The sequence below is a fragment of the Diplotaxodon limnothrissa genome, linkage group LG7 (assembly GCF_057381915.1).
Source record: "Diplotaxodon limnothrissa isolate DT_005_m linkage group LG7, D_limnothrissa_male_GT1.1, whole genome shotgun sequence".
Classification (NCBI taxonomy): Eukaryota; Metazoa; Chordata; class Actinopteri; order Cichliformes; family Cichlidae; genus Diplotaxodon; species Diplotaxodon limnothrissa.
The window spans coordinates 24,824,060-24,845,045 of record NC_140602.1 but is presented as its reverse complement, the minus strand read 5'-3'; the positions used below and the strand labels follow the sequence as shown (position 1 = coordinate 24,845,045).

At 40.4% G+C, this 20,986-nt stretch overlaps 1 protein-coding gene across 1 annotated transcript in view; it reads left to right on the top strand.

Moving 5' to 3' along the window:
- The first annotated feature begins 18,571 nt into the window (after positions 1-18,571).
- kitlga (kit ligand a) overlaps positions 18,572-20,986 on the top strand; it is a 28,403-nt gene continuing 25,988 nt past the window's right edge. Inside the window, exon 1 of the mRNA XM_085357754.1 lies at positions 18,572-18,852. Within this exon, the coding sequence (XP_085213880.1) occupies positions 18,838-18,852 (15 nt within the window). The 5' untranslated portion in view covers positions 18,572-18,837. The remainder of the gene's footprint in view (positions 18,853-20,986) is intronic.

The following is a 20,986-nucleotide window of genomic DNA, read 5'->3' as shown; positions in this document are numbered from 1 at the left end:
CCTAATTTTTTCTGCACCTCCTTTCCTTTTTTTGTTCTCCATTTTCTTTAGTTCGTCTATAAGATTGCTAAACAAGGGGGAGGGTGCATCCGACCTCCTCGGCTGTAATTGGTCCAGCCCAGAGTCGATCATGACCAATTGGCCAAACCTTTCATTATTTATACCCTTCCAAAAAAAAAAATCGATCGGCCCATAAAAACAAAAAATCGCCAGCAGCCCACCGGGCAAATGCCCGATGGCCAGTCCAGCTATGCTGGTAAGCAAGTGTTCAACTCCTCAATGTATCAATTTTCCTGGCCACTTATCCAGCGAACTCCAAATAACATCAATTAGCACAAAGGCACAAGACATAACTTTTTCTTTCATCAAACTGTGTTACTTAGAATACTGGCACTGACCAGCCTGGCATTTTCTGTTGCTCACACTGATATTTCCACACAGATTTAGCAACACTCTGGATAACAACATTGCATTTAATATAACACACTAAAAAGGCTTATCAACAGTGTGAGAATGATCATCGAACAAAAGAAATGCCTTCTGGTGTATCATTCTTCTAACAGTGTGGACCGTCTGATCACCACACACTCAAGAATCAAGCTCTGCGACAGGCGGTTAGAATCAGATGATCCCTTTTTGGAAATGGTCCAACTCTGGGTCATCGAGTTTGAAGCTCTTAGGAAGTAGAAAGTGATAATGATGGCATGCACTTTGCCACTAGTAGAGTTTCAGACCCAAAACATTATTATATAGAATAAAAATACAAAAATGTACAAATAAAACAGCAAAAGCACCACCACCACCAATAATAATAATAATAATAATAATAATAATAATAATGCTCGGATGAGAGGTGAAACATCTTCAAGCAACTTAAAGAAGTCCAGACGCTTTTCTTTGCAAGCTCCTTTGTTCTACAAAACACTTTGTTTCTAACACATGGACTTATACACAAGTGTCAGCACTTGTGGCATTCAGGGCCCAAAGCAGTCCTTGGGAGCAACCTTATCTAGAATTTCCAAATAGTGGACAAAGTGCTCTACAACCCGAGTCGCAATTGCTTCCAATCCAGCTTTTGACTCAGAGTGATTAAACAGCATTTTGTTATGGTCAGTTAATTTATTTGAAACTTCTTTTATGTGAATTAACTTCCCTTGTTGCCCAGATACCCCATTATCAAATTTGCATTTGTTTACTGTATATGAAGCAGACATGACGCCAGACCACCAACCTATGACTCTCTCCCCCACCGATGTAGGAGCGGTGCTGAGCAGGATCAATGTCCACAAGGCTGCAGGCCCTGATGGCATCCCCGGGCGTGTTCTCAGAGCGTGTTCTGGGGAGCTTGCAGGAGTGCTCACAGACATATTCAATCTGTCCTTGGCCCACGCTGTGGTACCGGCCTGCTTCAAATCCACCTCCATCGTCCCGATACCCAAAAACTCCAACCCATCTTGCCTCAATGATTACCGCCCAGTAGCACTCACCCCCATCATCACTAAGTGCTTAGAGCGACTGGTCCTAGCACACTTCAAATCCTGTCTCCCCCCCACCCTGGACCCCCACCAATTCGCATACCGCCGGAACAGGAGCACAGAGGATGCAGTCTCCATCGCAATGCACTCTGTCCTCTCACACCTGGACAACAACAACACCTACGCCAGAATGCTGTTTATAGACTTCAGTTCAGCATTCAATACAATCCACCCCTCACAACTCATCAGGAAACTGACAGACCTGGGTATCAGTTCCCTCATCTGCAAATGGTTACTGGACTTCCTGACCAACCGCCCCCAACATGTCCGGCTGGATAACCGCTGCTCATCTACCATCACAATGAACACCGGTGTACCACAAGGCTGTGTGATGAGCCCTTTCCTCTACTCCCTCTTCACCCACGACTGCAGACCTGCTGATGGTTCCAACACCATCATTAAGTTTGCAGATGACACCACGGTGATTGGCCTCATCAGTGACAACGATGAGGCCGCCTACAGGGAGGAGGTGGATCGTCTGGCTGAGTGGTGCGACAGAAACAACCTGCTGCTTAACACCGAGAAGACCAAGGAGCTCATCGTGGACTACAGGAGGAATGCTGACCCACATCCACCCATCCACATTAAGGGGACGGCTGTGGAGCGTGTGAGCAGCTTCAAGTTCCTGGGAGTCCACATCTCCGAGGATCTCACCTGGACGACCAACTGCTCCAAGCTGGTCAAGAAGGCTCACCAGCGCCTCTTCTTCTTGAGGACTCTGAGGAAGAACCACCTGTCCTCAGACATCCTGGTGAACTTCTATCGCTGCACCATCGAGAGCATCCTGACCAACTGTATAACAGTCTGGTACGGGAACTGCTCTGCCTCGGACCGGAAGGCGTTGCAGAGGGTCGTGAAAACTGCCCAGCGCATCGCCGGAGCACCACTTCCTGCCATAAAAGACATCTACAGGAAGCGGTGTCTGAAAAGGGCTGGGAAAATCATCAAAGACCCCAGTCACCCATCACATGGACTCTTCACCCTCCTGCCCTCTGGGAGGCGCCACAGGAGCCTCCGGACTAAGACCACCAGGTACCGGAACAGCTTCTTCCCCACAGCTGTCAGACTCCTGAACTCTGCCTCCTGACATCTGACCCACGTTAAACTCATGGACTGAACATACACACACCCACAATGGACAACTGTACCCTCAAACACAATAATAACATGGACTGAACCACCACTCACAACCACTAGCACTTTATATAGCCTCTGTAGAAACTATCTACACCCTCACTTATCTTAACTGCACTACTGTATAGCTCTGTTTAAATAATCATTCTGTACATTCGATAATCTTTAATCCTACAACTGTTTACAACTTGCATAGTTCCCATTTCTGTATAGCTGTATATCCCAGATTCTGTAAAGTTATTTATTTCATTTCATATTCTGTATAGTTTTTCATATTTATATCCTGTTCATATCCTGTACATAGCTTGTACTCACTACAGCCTGTACATACTTATAGTTATAGAATATTCACAACATACTTCATACCGTGTACATTATAACATACCATAATAGACCCATTTCTGTAATATACTCACATATCTTTATTGTTGCTAATATATATTGTAATATATCTATATCACTAAAGCACTTCTGGATGGATGCAAACTGCATTTCGTTGCCCTGTACCTGTGCATGTGCAATGACAATAAAGTTGAATTCTATTCTATTCTATTCTATTCTATGAACGGCTATGGTCAATTTTCCAAACTAGTTTCATTCCTTGGGGCAACTAGTCATTTAAAGTTATGTAAATTCAGCATTCTGATTTATGCATTGCACTGCATAAATCACCAAAAGGGAAATGTGGTTACGATATGTGGTCATAGCCAATAACATATCATGACAATCTTTTGGGGAAAGTAAACACCACGAAACTGATTTTCTCACAGTCTCAGTTATTATCTGCATTCAGTCTTAGCTTCCAGAAGTGTGTGTGTGTGTGTGTGTGTGTGTGTGTGTGTGTGTGTGTGTGTGTGTGTGTGTGTGTGTGTGTGTTTTACAGCAGCCTGCTGTTAGGGAAGTAAGTTACTCTCAGGAAGTTATGGGCATAGAGGCAGAGCCAGTAATGGTGTGTGGTAGCCATGGTCACCGCAGACTGAAGCGTGGCCATTCCTAATGACATAAGAGTAATCAACCAAATGCATTGACGATTTAGTCTATGGTGATTTCTCATACTGAAATAAATTAACAAAAAAATCGAATAATTCAATAAATCAACCTTTTTCATTGTCACACTTTAGGACTCCCGTTTAAAAACCTTCCAGTTTACTGCCTTATGAAGATGATTTAGAGAACGCCTTATGCTGAGCACTTATTGGCTACTTTTCTCTCACTCTTTGCCTCATCTTCCTAAACTATTTCCGCCATATGATCATGGACACAGGGTCATCTTATGCAGATCAAATAAAGGTTTCAGTAAGAATGAATATCATTCTGTAACTACACGTTTACTATCCTATAAAGTCTGACATCCTTTAACAAAATACCTAAGTACCTCCAGCAGCTGAGAGCTCCCACTTGAGCTCTCAGCTGTCTGTCAGACCCAGTTAATGTTTTCTATTTTCTTAGAAATGTGATTATGCCTGCTCTCAACGTAGGTTTTTAGTGGTAAAACCTTGTTGGATTTAGACAAAAAAGCTAAATCAGGATTATTTCCACTTTACCAGTAAAAGACAATATAAGATAATACTGCAGAACACTCATGCTAACACGAACCAATGCAAAATGTTTTTTATAAAATTATTTTAAAGAAGTCATAACTTAAACCAGACAAAACAAATCTGTGTGCAGTGTTGGGGAGTAACAGAATACATGTACCGCCGTTACGTATTTAAAGTACAAAATATGAGTAACTGTATTCTGTTACAGTTACCGTTTAAAAAGGTGGTATTTAGAATACAGTTACTTTGTTGAAATAAACTGATTACAGGACGGTACTTTCCTGTTTCATATTGTGGCGGGTCAGGACTGTTTCGGTTTTGTTTGACAGCTGTGTTCTGTTGTTCCAGGCGGCAGCGTTACGGTTGCCATGGTTACAGAGTGACTCTCTCTCTGCGTGTTTCCTGGGTGAGAGAGCCCTTTTTGTTGTTGTTGTGCTAAGCTAACAGGCAGAATGCTACAGATATAGCTCTAAAGAATGTAGCATCATAGGCAGTGTAGTCTGTGCTGCAGGGAGAATGGACTGCCATACACGTTATGTGTCTGTGAGCGAGGGAGGAAGAAAAAGGAAAAGTACAAGCTGTCATCGAGCAGAAACGAGAGCTGGAAGCATGTAAATATAATAATAACCACTGCAGCCAAGAAGAGTGCCTGACGAGCCCAGTTGTAAGTAAGCTATTAAGACTCGACTGTACACTGTGCTCGTGTTTTCCTCCAAAAACAATAAGTTCCGTTGGAGCAGCCTTTCAACGCCTCTCTCTGTCTCTCGCAAGCAAAGTTGACCCACACAACAAAGTAAAGCTATTTTTCGGCTACGGAACCCACGGCATTAGCCAGAGGTCCCTTTACTACGGTTCGGAGCCGCGGACCTTCAGTAATAGTAATAAATCACACAGCAACAGTACATTCACGTAGTTGTAAACAGCATGATAATATATTAAGTAATCCAAAGTATTCAGAATACGTTACTCTCATTGAGTAACGTAACGGAATACGTTACAGAATACATTTTGGGGCATATGTTCTGTAATCTGTAGTGGAATACATTTTAAAAGTAACCTTCCCAACACTGTCTGTATGCAATCCCAGCTCAGACTTTAAATACCTAAAACCAAAGGTGGTGACTTTAACCTGCATGGACTCATCATTTAAACGGATCAGAATTGAAAAGTTCATGACCTTAAGGTTCAAGATCTCAATAAATTAGCCACAGTGGATGAAACATACCCCATCTGTCCTCCGACAAACAGTTGCATTTACCATAATCCCTCTGCATATATATATATATATATATATATATATATATATATATATATATATATATAAAAAAAACACCCAGCACGCCCCTGCGGGCGGTTCATCCTTCAAGCTCGGGTCCTCTACCAGAGGCCTGGGAGCTTGAGGGTCCTGCGCAGCATCTTAGCTGTTCCCAGGACTGCGCTCTTCTGGACAGAGATCTCCGATGTTGTTCCCGGGATCTGCTGGAGCCACTCGCCTAGCTTGGGAGTCACCGCACCTAGTGCTCCGATTACCACGGGGACCACCGTTACCTTCACCCTCCACATCCTCTCGAGCTCTTCTCTGAGCCCTTGGTATTTCTCCAGCTTCTCGTGTTCCTTCTTCCTGATATTGCTGTCATTTGGAACCGCTACATCAATCACTACGGCCGTCTTCTTCTGTTTGTCTACCACCACTATGTCCGGTTGGTTAGCCACCACCATTTTGTCTGTCTGTATCTGGAAGTCCCACAGGATCTTAGCTCGGTCATTCTCCACCACCCTTGGGGGCATCTCCCATTTTGACCTCGGGACTTCCAGGTTATACTCGGCACAGATGTTCCTGTACACTATGCCGGCCACTTGGTTATGGCGTTCCATGTATGCCTTGCCTGCTAGCATCTTGCACCCTGCTGTTATGTGCTGGATTGTCTCTGGGGCATCTTTACACAGCCTGCACCTGGGGTCTTGCCTGGTGTGATAGACCCCAGCCTCTATGGATCTTGTGCTCAGAGCTTGTTCTTGTGCTGCCATGATTAGTGCCTCTGTGCTGTCTTTCAGTCCAGCTTTGTCCAGCCACTGGTAGGATTTCTGGATATCAGCCACCTCCTCTATCTGCCGGTGGTACATACCGTGCAGGGGCCTGTCCTTCCATGATGGTTCCTCGTCTCCCTCGTCTTTCTTGGGTTTCTGCTGCCTGAGGTATTCACTGAGCACTCGGTCAGTTGGGGCCATCTTCCCAATGTATTCTTGGATGTTCGTTGTCTCATCCTGGACTGTGGTGCTGATACTCACCAGTCCCCGGCCCCCTTCCTTCCGCTTAGCATACAGCCTCAGGGTGCTGGACTTGGGGTGAAACCCTCCATGCATGGTAAGGAGCTTTCTTGTCTTTATGTCAGTGGCTTCTATCTCCTCCTTTGGCCAGCCTATTACCCCAGCATATATATATATATATATATATATATATATATATATATATATATATATATATATATATATATATATATATATATATGTATCTATTTGTGGTAAATCTGAATCTATACAAAATAAAATATGAGCATAGCCCACTTGATGTCATCTATTGGTTTAAGGCCTTGTTTACAACATTGCAATTTTGTTCATCTTAAGCAAAGATTAGTGACGTTTTTTTGCAAAGAGAAAGCAAACGTTGATTATGTTTTTTGTTAATATTTTTTTTTATTATTTTTGTGTAAGCCAAAATAAGGGCTTGTTCATCATTTGATTGTTGGGTTCTCACTTCCAGAATTTTGGGTCCTCTCTACAATAAACAGTTCTGACAGAAAGAAATGTTTTTCATTGTTTTACATTTTTTTCACTGGCAATACTATTAGACATGTGTTTATATTTATGTATATAACATCCACCCAGAAAAAACAAATCAGCTAGTAAAACTTGACACATGTATTAAAAGCAAACAGGCCTGGATTATCTTTAAAGTCCTCCTAAAATCAAAACAAAATCTTTTCATTTCGACCCGAAAACTCAGAAACACTAACCTTAACAAAAAAGTTCTCTTTTTTCTTTACTCTCACCTCCATATGCTCAATTTGCATACCATAATACTGATTATTCAGAACTAACTGGTTATGGTTAATTCTGTCATGGTCCCACTGGGCCCTCTTTATTTTCTCTTTCCTCTTTCTTCTCTTTTCTCTCTCTATCCTGCTATTATTCTTGCTCTCAGGTGGAGTTTGGGCTGTAGCTGGTTACACACAAATAATACATAACACAACAAACGACAGATGCTTTTTCCTGTCACCGTGATAAAGAATTGAATCTGGATAATATTACACTGCTGCACTGGAAGAAAACAATCTAACAGACACTTTTTTTCACAGCATCAATAATTATACTGTGTGTAATCTTTCTAAAACTCATGAGAACCAGCTCTTTTTTGGAGTTTGCCAAAATGTATACATTCAGTCACCGTACATGTTATAAGATTTGGCACTGATCCCGAGTTGGACCTGATATAAGAAGTAGGAAATAAGTACAAATACTGTATTACTGTACTTTAGTAGAATTTTGCATGCTTTCCTTAAATGTTTATGTTTATGATAACTATTTTTTTATTTTTACTACTAATACTTTCTATTGCTTATATTTTTAAAAGTAATGCTTTTCTAAGTGGCAGGCAGTTTCAACTGTAATGTTCGTAATAGCTCATTAAATATCAGCGAACACACAAAATTCTGTGCAGTTTGTCACACAGTTTTAACTGCTGTAGCTTAATATAGCACCATAGCCTAGCATAACATAGCAGTAGCAAGCTGCTGTGTTACATAAGGAGAGAAAAGAACGTGTGATAACTTCACTCAGAGATTAAGAGTTTTTTTCTTTTACAACATACGTGTCCAAGTGAAGTGTTAGACGTAGTGTAACAAATATTATTTATGTCACAAATGTGTGTACTTTTGCCAACTCTGCATGTTGTTGCCTTAAGATAGTGTGGTTTATTTTTCTGCAGTTAATCCTGTTGCTCTACTACCACATGAGCAGTTCCACTTCCTGCTGAGAAGAGAAAGTAGGTTATAATCCAACATAAGTAAACTGTATTTGAGTGTAATGTAACCATTTTAAACTGTATTTTCTAAGGCACAATATTAAAATGTACAAAATGTATCAAATCTTATTTACTTTTAAGGGTCTAAGACAGGGAACAAAATTAGGGACAACTTCTGTTGAAAAGCAAAAGCTCTGCAACGATTTTGCTTCCTTGAGACAGCCTACAGTGTTGTATACTTTATTACCAGCTCCTTTTGAGGATTAAGAAAATCCTAATTGACTTTTGTGACAGGAGTTTGCAGCTCTAGTTTCAGTTTAGCTTTGTGTGTGTGTATGTGTGTGTGTGTGTGTGAGAGAGAGAGAGAGAGAGAGAGAGAGAGAGAGAGAGAGAGAGAGAGAGAGAGAGAGCTGGATGTTGGGATTTTGAGTGCTAGCTTTTTAGTTACAACCCAACTTCACTCTACACATCTTACAGCAGATATAAACTCAGTATAACACACCATCTTGCTTTGATGTGTTTTGACTGTTAAAAGGACCAATAGAGCTTTTTGAAAACACAATCACTTTTCAGTTCAGAAATAAAAAACTTTGCTTCCTTGTCCACATGTAAAGAATTGCAGAATTTGAGGGGGGGGGGGGGGGGGGGGAGACACCCACAATGATGGGTTTTGTTTTTGTTTTTGTTTTTTTACCTAAAATACCATTTGTATCTAGACAAAAAGAAATAATGTATAGATGCAAAAAAAATGCCATTTACTTAAACACGAGCGTATGTGTTGACAGGACAAAAAAAGAGAGAAAAATAACTTAACCTAGACTCTCTTCAGAAGTCAGAAGAGACCTTTAAGTTGTCATTTTTTGAGTGGTAGAACCTAGGAATAAGCGCCACCCCTTTGCAGGGCTTGGTTACTGTTAAGTAGATGTTTTTTCTCCTTTTATAAGTACAGGTGCAAGTAATTAGGATCATTTTGGTCTGAAATGGATTGAATGGATTAACAGACTTTGACTTTGGATTGCAGACTGTGGATACAGAAGCTTCTGTCTGCCACTGATTTTTTTTTTCACCATCCATGAGTCAGTTTTTGGTTTTAAAACTGACTCATGGAGTCCATGGATGGACTCATGGAAACCTAACCCTAACCCTTTTTCACCATCCATGAGTCAGTTTTTGGTTATTTTGGTTACTCTTTCAATTTTCGGTTTTTACCAAAATTTCAAGTGAATAGACTTGCAATTTTGACTTACTAACCTGAAACAAGGGTTGAGATTAGGGGTTAAGATTAGGGCTTAAGGTTTTAGGATTCCTGAGACTTACTAACTCAAAATCCTATGAAATTAAATCAAAACTGACAGGAAGTTTTAGGTAATTGAGTCAAAATTTATATGACCTGAAATTGTGACTTATGGTTGGCAAATGTATTTACTTATATATTTATAGTTGGGGGATATTCTTTTTTTTATTGGCAGAAAAAAACTTCCATATTTGAACTTGGCAACAGTTGGGTCAAGTAATACATTTAGTGTGGGCAGAAGGTGCCTGTATAAATCCAATAGCAATACTCTTCAATGCTTTTTCATGAAGGCCATGGTGGGAACACCGATAGCTGCAATAGCATGGAGGTAAGTACGGAGGTAGTGAAAAGGATAGAGAGGAAAGTAAATGGCAGCAGGCGGAGAGAGGTCAGAAGAATAAGACGCATCCCACATAGCAAAACTGGTATCGCCCAGATCTGGCCCACACAGTGTGCTTACACATGGCCCACATACCGCAAAGAATGACGGCCCTTTGGTGGCCCAGATGTGGTTGGCCAGAGGTGGCCCACACATGGGCCAGCACAAGGCCGATTGCAGACACACTAGTGGTCCTATGCTGGCCCAGAACAGTTTCAGCTCTGGCCCCAGATGTCAGCCTAATATGTACCTTAATCAAGCCATGTAATAACAACATGTGCCAGAACATAATAGTGCAAAAGTAGCATGACAAAACTGTTCAGACAGTGAATGGATTGATTCTTATACAGCGCTTTTCTGCTTTCCAAAGAGCTCTATACAACATGTTATACTCATCCAATCACACACTTTCTCTTAACTGAGTGCTTCCTCACTGCATTCATACACATTCACACTCCTGACATGCAGACTTAGAACCACTAACCTTCCGATCAGTAGGTGACCTGCTCTACCTCCTGAGCTACAGCCACTCAGTGGTAAACAGTAAACCCTCACTAGGTTTAGGATAAAGTGTACACTCACAAACCTGTCAAACCTGTATTTGAAATGTTGGCTACCATGGCAGTATAGAATTGCAACATGGCATTTGGATCTTCCTGTTTTCTATGAGCATGGGCCACATAAACCAAACCACAATCGGGCCAGATGTGGCATGCCATCACATAAACAGTGCCATCTATGCCCATATCTGGATGACATACCACTAGATTTGTAGTCAACACCGCCTAAACCAAGACCAAGACAATACCAAGACCAGAGGGTATCGAGACCAAGACAGACTGAGTCAAGACCAAGACAAAGTTGAGACGAGACCAAGACCGAGACCGAGACAAAAAAGTCTTTAAACTGCAGCCAGATGCTGCTTCGTTTACGGGTGTCAGGCATATTTATGTGTTTATGAGATGCACTCACACAGCCCTCCTCACTGCTGTCTACTGTCTCACTCACTTACTGAGAGGACAGACACATGCTCCACTTGACTGTCGCGTCTCTCACCCTCTCTGATATATATATATATATCCTCGCATGTGATTGGCTATAATATGGAGGGATTGTAGCATAGCTGAGCCACTGTGTGAGAGCTGAGCAGCGAAAGGAAATTAAGTGAGTAGCCGGCTCTCGCTCAATGGGAGTTGACTCTTCTGATTCACTACAAAGCACTCTGTTAGAGCTGATGCTTTTGCGCACGACACATTATCGAACATTACATTGTGTGTCATGGATACCGTTGACTCCAAATCTCCCGACCACTATGTCGATCTGAGACAGCAAGACCGAGACAGTGAGACCAAGACAAGACCGAGGGATCCAAGACCAAGACCAAAGTCCGTCGAGACCAATACAAGACCAAGACCACGTAAAAGTGGTCACGAGACATCCAACTCTACATACCACTTACCATGCCAGAAGCAGCCAGCAGTGCCGATTTGACACCAGACTTGTCTGCTATGTCGGATGAGGAGGCTAACTTGGAAGGATTAGACAGTGAGAGTTGTGAAGGTGAGATGAAGTCTAAAGTGGAATCCCTTCATGTTGTGGTGAGGTTGGAAGGTGATGGTGGGATAAAGATAATGGAGCTGCTAAATTTCACACACAAAAAAAAAAATCAAAGCCAAAGTTGGTGAGGCTACGTATCCCTGGATGTTGGAGGATGACCTGATGATAAAACTGCATCAAACTGAAGTCAGTGGAATTATGAGCTTCCTAAGTGTAAGAACAATTCAGATTAAAATTGGGGAAAAGTGGCGAATATATAGAAAAGAGTTGGAAGACAGAATCAACTAAGGAGGGGAAAAGTGAGATTTTGCATTTTAAATAGAAAAAAGGCAATGTAATTTTTGAATAAGAAAGTTAGAGAAGGAACGGTTCTAAAGCTACATGGATATAACCTTGAAAGCTTTTGGGTTTTCTTGGACTGCACTTTGACGGTAGAGTAGCTTGGAGCAATCGTGTCTAAACTATAGGAAAAAGGTGTGAGTCATCTACCAGTGTTATCAGGTGTTAAACAGCTATGGGGTGAGGAACTGATATGGCTTCAGTGAGACAAATACTGTATATGTTGCCCTAATCCGGTTGATTTTGACTTATGAGTGTTTTGTGTATGGATCAGCAGCCAAATCTTTATTGACAGAGCTGAACAATATTCAATCCCTAGCTCTTATGATTTGTGTTTGCACAGCATATGTGTGATTATGTGTGTGATTGGGTGAGTGAGGCTTGTAGTAAAAAGTGCTTTGATTGCTCACTTAGAGTAGAAAGGTGCTACAAAGGTACATTCGGGAGATCTCCTCTTCAAGTGGAGGTAGGTGAAATGTCACTTTGGATTCAAAGGAGGCAGCTTGCAGCAAATTACTGGATCAGTTTAAGGGGACATAATGAAAGCCATCCTACAAAGAAGGTCTTAAAGGCTTGTTGGGGAGAGGAGAAAAGTACTGAAAATTTGTCTGGGATGATTAGACGTAGCTCAACAAATGAAAGTCTGTAAAACAGGCAGCTGTCTCTCTGCACTTTCACTCTAGAAGTTTAAAAATGCTTATGTTAACAGCCAATGATTACATATTAAAAGAAGGAACAAGAAAGCAGATCTTGTTCAGATGTATTACAGTCTCGAGGACCTTAAATCTAGTAAATGTGCACAAGTTACTGATGGGTTAAAAGATACACAACCAAAGGCAACAGAGGCAGCAGTGGCTATTCCCAGGCACAAGAATGTTTGATGTAAAAGGAGATCAAATCATCCAAGTCTATATTCTGTTGAGCAGTGTGTAATTTTGCTAACTTTGAAGTGGGCAGAGCAAATGTTTATGAGATACTTTCAGTCAAGGCAATCAAGGAAAACATAGTATTCATGTGGGTGCTAGCTCACAAAACATTCTACTGGTAATCTGTGTAACAAAATAATCAGTGGAGCATGTTTTGATTTGAAGCTTATGCTATGAGGAAGTCATTTGAGCATATTTTGATTTCATGCTTCTGGTATGAGGAAGAAAGAAGGTGGGATACACGTGGTTGGGTTAGAAAATGTCTTAGCAATGCATTCAGGTGTGGCGACCCAACAGATGACAGGAAAGTGTAGGTTTCTGAAAACTACTCGACTATTTCTGAAAATATAGTTACGTTGGACTGTTGAGAAACGTATGATTAGCTAATGTCACAGTTAATACCCAGAGAATATCCAACATTAAGCTTCAATAAACCACAAACCTGCCTTTAATGTATCATGTTACTGTTATCACAGAAGTATGCTACATGAAAGTGTTTTTTGGATTGCATGTTCTGACTTCTCTATATGAAGGAAAATATTTTTCCCTTCCATTTTGTCAATGAATTGCTGATATTTCTGTTTATACATAATTTGCTGAGCCATTGTTTTAAAAAAAAGACTTACAAGGTAAACTTTGGCTGCAAATGGCAAAGAGATTTGTGTTATTCACTTCTTTCATCACTGAGCAGTGACTGAAATGAGGAAGTGTTTCATTCAAATCATTAGTGTGGTAGAACTTTATAATGAATGATTAACGTCTCTCGAATTAACTTATTTTTCCTTTTGGCTTCTTTAATGGGCTTCAGATTATTGTTAAAATGTGAGTGTGATTCTGCACAAATGTTTATCCTTGAAATTTAAGAATATGGCATGGAGAAGCTCAACCCAAAGGTCCACTTACTAATGGCTTACCATGACCCAAAGAGGTCAGTAACCTTAACTGTCTCTACCTCCACAACATTATGTTTTTATATTCACATGAAAAAGAGTTGTCTGTTGGAAATATCAAACAAAAGCCTAGGGCGTGAAGGGGGAAATTGTACAGAGCTATCATCTGCATTTTTTGCACCTCCTAACTAGTTTACAAGCAAAAGATACGAGGCATTGCCTGCCAAAACTTGTATGAAACTTTCCACATGATATCTTTTTGTTCACTATGATGAACATAATCAAGCAGATAAATGTAAGCAATTTATTTCCCCCATTGTAAATTTATTTGAAATAACATGGGTAGTCTTACAGGTCATATTTTCCTCTGCAACAACAACGTCAAAATTGATGAACGATACAGAGTTTTGAAGTTTGAATGGTTGAAAACTTCTGAGGTACAGATGTCATTTTGTTTCTGAAACTGTTTTATGTTTGCTGTGCACTCAAGCTTGTTATTTACACTGACATTTTAAATGCTCTCCTAGAAAACTATTTATCTGTGGCATGTGTGCACCTTGTAAATTCCTTCATTCAGCGTGAACGCAAAAATGTAGCCACTGGTAGTGCTTATCTTTGATTTGATGGATTTCAAATTTTGAAAACTAATGAACTGTGAGTAAGTGGTATTTAGAGGCATTACCTGAGTAAAACAAAACAAGTATTGCTATCAAAATTAAAAAGATTACTGTGAAAAGTGAAATTAATCTCCTAAATATTCACTTTCAAAGCGGAAATTAATGGATTATATCATGACACCCTTTTACTTACTATCCCTTGCTATTTTACACTAATCTTAAAGACCTGTAAATAAATTAAATTATGTTACAGCAGCTTTACACTTTACTTTTGTAGCAGCAAAATCAGGTTTATATGAAAATTGGGATCTTTTCTGATCTTTTGCTTTCTGACATATTCTGTATGCCTCTCGACTAGATACTAGTTACTTGGTTTTATCTGAGACTAGCTCAGATAAAACCAAATTATCATAAAAAATGAAATGGAACTCAAGAAAGTTTATAGAGAATAATTAGCAAATGAGCCTCATTTAGCACATTAATTTGATTTGTATGACACATTTATGCAAAGATTCAGTCTCAGGTTCAGGTACATTAACTCTACAACATGATGACAGTGCAGGACTGTGTGTTTATGTGCTTTTTCCCCCTCATCAATATTAACCAAAAATCAATTAGTACAGTCTCCAGATTGCCCAGCCATTCCACAGAAGACTTCCTGTATTTCATAAATACAGGAAATCCTGTTTCTTGCAACTGTGGATTACATTTATTGACAAATATCCATGAAGTCATGGTATTTCACAGACAGATTACCAAAATAAGCACCTTATGTAATTATGCCTCTCAGACAGCCATTCAACACGAGAAGTAGGCGGGCTGAGTTTGTGGTTATTCAGCAAACAACAATGATTACTGATCCCATCGTATCCTTTTAATCCTCTCTGCTACTCAACATTCTGCATCTAAAAAAGATTTTGAAAGCTGACTGTGAAATATGTCTGCATTCAGTCAGTTCACAGAAGTCTCACACAGGCAGTGAAAGGGCTGAAAACTTTAAATGCGATTCTCAAGAACTGTCAGATTCTCCAGAACTGTCAAACCAGTTTGTTTATCCCTGAAGGCAGTCACCACACCTCCGACAGACTGACAGAAGTCTGTGTGCTTCAATTAGACCTTTCTCACTATGCACAATAAATATAATTTGTCACACCAGCTCGTTTAAAGATAAAATTGTCTTAACTTTTGCTTATCGTCAGAAGTGACCATATTTGGATGAAAGGGTAAAAGCTAAATTTTGGAGCTTGTATATGTGTTTATATGCTGTAAGAGTGCAGTACATGAACACTGATACTTGTTAGTTCCACCTAAAACTAGATTTGTTTTCTTCTGTTTTCTTTTGGTCCAGGAATAACCAACGGTAGCTTTTATAGACTGCAAACATTTATCGTATGAAGTAGGGCATTTTAAACATAGGAGTCTGTGGGACTTGATTCATTTTCTGGGCTCATCTTAAGTGGCCATTAGAGGAAGAGCAGTTTTTCACATGTCCACACTGGCTTAAAACATAGCTGCCTGGGCCTCCCTTTCCTCCAACAGAGCCCTTCCATGGGGCTAGCAAGGATTTTCCAGGCCAACCAGGAGACATAATCTCCCCAGGGTATCTTTTTTACATCCCATTTAAATCACAATTATTTTGGAAAAACGTTGTGCCTGCATTTGCCCCAGGGTCTTCCCTGTCTTTGTCATGCAGCATCTCTCCACATAGACATTCTGGCACACGTTTAGATGAACGTATTTAAGGAAAATGCAGTGCAACCTAAACAGACTGTTAGTGTTAGCCAAAATGTTAAGAATGAAGGCTCGAACTGATTTACCAGAGCACAGTTTTCCTCACCTCTCCAAATACCCTTCCTTTTCATTTGATTTTTTTTAAGCAATGCATTTCCACTGCAGAAAAAAACAACTGGGGAAATATTTTAAAATAAGAAGTACATATTTTTAACTGATATTTTCTTAAGTAAATTTCTCTGAAATGAGATGTCCTGGAGGGCACCACAGTGGACATGTGTCCAGTCTTTTTTTTAGAATACTTTTGTTTTTAATTAGGCAACTGATTTCAACTTTTAAAACAACCTGTGTCTTATTGTTTTATGTACTTTCTTGTCTGTCACCATGTAGGTCTAATTTTAATTACTCTGGTGTTTTTTTTAAACTGGTTTTGGCACTTTACTTTTGGCAAGGACATAGCTCGACTGGCCATCGGGCATACCGAGCATTTGCCCGGTGGGCCGCTGGCGATTTTTTGTTTTTATGGGCCGATGATTTTAAGCAATCACGTGATTTTCGCGCATTGCATGCCGGGAACTAGTGGCAAAACAATCCAAGTACCGCATCAAATGCAAGCATTTGCAGCACCGCAAAACGTTCATTCTCCGGTTCCAATACCTTCTTGTTTTTCTTTGCCGCACAAAAAAGGAATGTACAAAACAAAAGGAGAACAATGCCGGTCCGTACAAAGACAGACTCGACGAAAAGACAAAGAAAAGATACGAGGAAAAATCAAAGGAGTGAAAGGGTCAGACCTTTACGAGCACACAGAGTGGACCAAAGACGTTAGCGTGCTGCCCAACTTTCACCACGCTCAGATTTATAATTATATGGTTCTTGGAGTGAGTGCACACACTCATGAAGTTTAGTAACTTCAGGTCACTGCAACAAGCCCAGGTACAGTTTACCGACGGATGGGTACAGGACCTTGAAATGCACCGTGTAGAAAGTAAAGACCATCGTACGAACAAAGGTAAGTTTACCAGTCTAGTTCACCAGTCTACCAATTAGTGATACAAAACAACTGTTTTATCCTGTGAATAAAAGTATATGGTTTCTTTTTATCGCTGTGTAACTGAGTTCAATTGAAAGCCTGCGTGCGCTAGCTAGTACCTCTTGCCACAAGTTCCCAGAATCCTTTGCGGTTTTACCCCTGAATGACGTCACATTTTCAATCTTTATCCCGGTGGGCCGGGCTCTAGTCAAAATGCCCGGGCCGATTTTTTTGTCCCAGTCCAGCCTTGGGCAAGGAGTAAGTAGACATCCAAGACAGTTTGCGCTGAAGCCACCGTGAAAAAAGCCTTATTTTGCTTATTGTTAGATGAGGACAGAAAAGCATGAAAAATCCAAGATTCATGAAGCTTTTTGTCAGTCTGTCAAAACAACTGAAAAAATAACAGTTTGAAATAAACTAAAATGAAAATTAATGGTCGGCTTTAAGAAGACAGTCCTAATACAGGACAAGAATGCTCTTTTGAAATAGGACAGCACACAGTTATTGTTTGTATGTTTACTGCTAGGAAGTCATGGATAAAAATATCACTGCACTAAAACCATCCTGAATGACCACCAGGAAAAAAACCCTCAAATAATCACAGAGGACACCAACAGGAAATAGCATTAAATGTCAATGGGTCATTCTAAAATCACACTTAAAACAATGTAAGTAACTTTGCAAAAGATCCCACCCTTGCTAATTACACAACCAATTGTACACATAAGTTTCTTATCAGACAAATCTATGTAACAAAAGCTAGACTTTCAGTTTGACTCACTGATAAATCTCTACACAGCCATTTGGCTATTGACATTTTGATAGGCATGGCAGATAAAGAAACATACTCTAACAAAGCTTTGCTTTAAAGTACCAGCAGTAACTATTTAGAATTCCATCCTCAGTGTCATAAACATGTCATACTAAAACCAAGTGAAAGCTGCAATGCCCTAATTGCTCACTCTGTTGATTGCTTGAGAAAATACTTTTTTTTGGCACAGTCCAGTGACAATATTCCAGAGAACCCATGACAAACACTTTGACTCATTCTTGAACTGAGTCACTCCACTCATCACAGAAGGGAGAAGACTGAATTAATATGTCAAAGAGATTTTTTTTTTGTTACAACGCCCATGCTTTCACTTTACAGTCTAACAGTCTGATTGATTAAACGTGTGTCTGCTACATATAACGATGCGACGTCTGCATAGCATATGACATAGTCGAGAGCAGGAGGTAGGCTTAAGTAATAAAACCGCATAGAAAAAAACGTATTAAAGCTTTCCAATAATAATTACTATTGCCATTATATTATCAACACTGAACAGGCCAAGCACGGCTTCAAGCGTAAAAATAATTGCCATTTAGTACTCAAGAAACGCACTATTAGGAAAACACCTTACAGAAGCGCCGAGACTGTTTTCATAGCAGATATGTTTAAAGTGGCAGTAGTGGTTTGGAGAGCACCTCTTCACACTGTAACTCGTCAGAGGGCGGCTCTTGGACTGTTTTTTTTACGTATCATTATAAAGGCTTAACTCCCTCCCTCTGCGCGTTGTCCCGCTCCTGTGCTGCAAGCGCTCAGTGTCTGGATCTATGTTGTAGATAGCTGGGCTATATGCCACACATTATTAGCCTAGAGGCTGCACATTTTAAAAGTTAAATATCACGTTTTTTTGCCGATCTTCTCCTTTTGGGCTTTTCCTTTTCTCCTCCACTTGGATACTGCTGACTTGGGCATTGGATATGTGCACACAGGATGATGACAACCCCTTTCCTCCCCGTAGAAGTAAAATAAAATAGGCTTTCGGACACACTGGATTTGCTCCTGTCATTCCATATGAAGAAGTCAAAAGTAAGTAGATGTTTTTGTTTGTCTGTTCGTTGGTTTTGCGGAATAAATAGTTTAATCTGCGGCTTACGCAGCGGGACTTGTTTCTCCTGCTCTCGAGTAACCGGAAAACCGTATAGATCGGGCACGATTTTTATTTTTAACAAGTTTGCGTTGTATTTGAATAAACCGACGGGACATGTTTCCGACTAATTACAGGATATAAGTGACAGCGGGATCAAGTCGTCTGGGTCCCGCTTCCTTCCTTCCTTTGACGCTGTGATGTGGCTTGATTTGGTTGCCAAATGGCAAACCTGATTTCCTCCTTAAAGTTATGTTTGCTAAAAATGTTCCACCTGTGCACACTGTATGATGACTGTGGCACATTTGCGTCTTCCTTATTTCGCTGGAGGAGCAGCGTCCTCACTTCACCCCGATTAGTAAGTTTAACCACGCCGCCCTGTCACTTCAGCCTTCACTTCTGAGAACGGTTTGCGCCGTGCGTAACTATTCAGCGCTAATTGTTAAAATGATTGCACTTATGCGTGAAGCGCATGGTGGTTAAGTAATTTTCAACCTGTAGGTTAGAGTTTATGATTGCTGCATGCACACCTTCGTAAATGGACGGTGTTTCCGTTTGAGTTGTAGTTTAAAGAGTAAAACTACTTTACTCAGTGAGAATGGTGATGCTTGCAGAATTACACGGCTTGATGTTGAGGCCATATTTTATCCACCTCGCCTGGCTGACACAAATCACTAGTAGGTAAATTAAGCCCAGGTTATTAAGGTGCAGTGTAGGACAGCGTGTCACTGTATTTCTTTATGTGTGCATATGTCAGTGGCTCTTTGTTTTCTGGTAATTGATATGCTCTTTTATCTGCCGTTTTTCCATGTACTGCAGGTTATTCATCAGCCTGCTTTATGTGCGCTGCAGGTCCACTTCGAGCTCCGTCTGTGAGCCTTGACACTGTAATCTCTGACCTATGACCTGGCTGATTGAAAACTGTAGGCTACAAGCAGAAGACTAAATGCACAGTTTAACATCACCATTACTTTTGGCAAATCAGTGAATTTCTATTTAATTTTGGCATTTTACCAATCTGTCATTTTTATTCCCGCCATGAAAGATTTGAGCCTCCAAATCTATACCGGCAGGTCCTCATCTGAGCACAAGCAACTGCTTTATACAAAATTTTAACATTTCATCTAAATTGAAGCCCGTTTACATTGTTAGAAACCATGACTATATCTTGATGTTAGGAAGTCTGCTGCATGAAATGGAAAGCATTTAGTTTGGGTATCTGCGTGCTGCGCCTGTTGGCTAAACTAAACATAGGAAGGTTTAAACTAAATCTCATCTCCAGGCTGTGTAACTGAACCCTGTGCATTTCAGGTTTTTGACTAATCTCAGCCTCACTCTGCTTGGCAGTTTAAGCCCATATTAATGACTAAATCAGATTAAAAAATAAATAAATCAAAGGACATGAAACATGTCAATATGGATATACCAGGGTGTGTACGTGTATGTCCATGCATAAGGGACGTCTTTGAAGTTTCGCAGACTAAGGCTGGGCATGTCTGCCACAGTTAATCTCATTCTGAGCAGTTTCCTTTATTCTTTTTTTTTAATGAAGTTATACAGTAAGTTGTGCTGTGTGGTTGGACACCTTCCATCTTTTCTTCATGCACTGATATTGCAGCAGTTTGAGGTGTGCTCCTCTGTTATCAGAAGTAGAAAATAAAATAAACATTTTATTTATTTTATTTATATGTATCAAATCTGTTGAAAAAACTGAAATATTTCTGGTATTCCTTGGCGATGGAGAGCTCCTTGTTTATTCCTCTCATAATTTTTACGAATGTTAGGGCATGTAGCAGTAGATTAGTATATGTTTCAAATGCACTTTAATAAAGGTGTCATTTGTCAGAGAGTTTTGAATAAACTCGAGCATTCATAAAAACAAGCTATGGCACACAAATGTGGGGAAACAAGCATGAGTACTGGCTTGTTGCATCACACCACAGAACATTTGGCACCAGTAGGGAGCGCTAGTTTTCTGATGCTAGCCACGCGGGGCTTTGAGCTGTGTGAGGTTTAAAGAGACATTGTGTATCTGGTCTCCTGTGCCCTTCCTGACACACTAAGGAATTTAGCTTT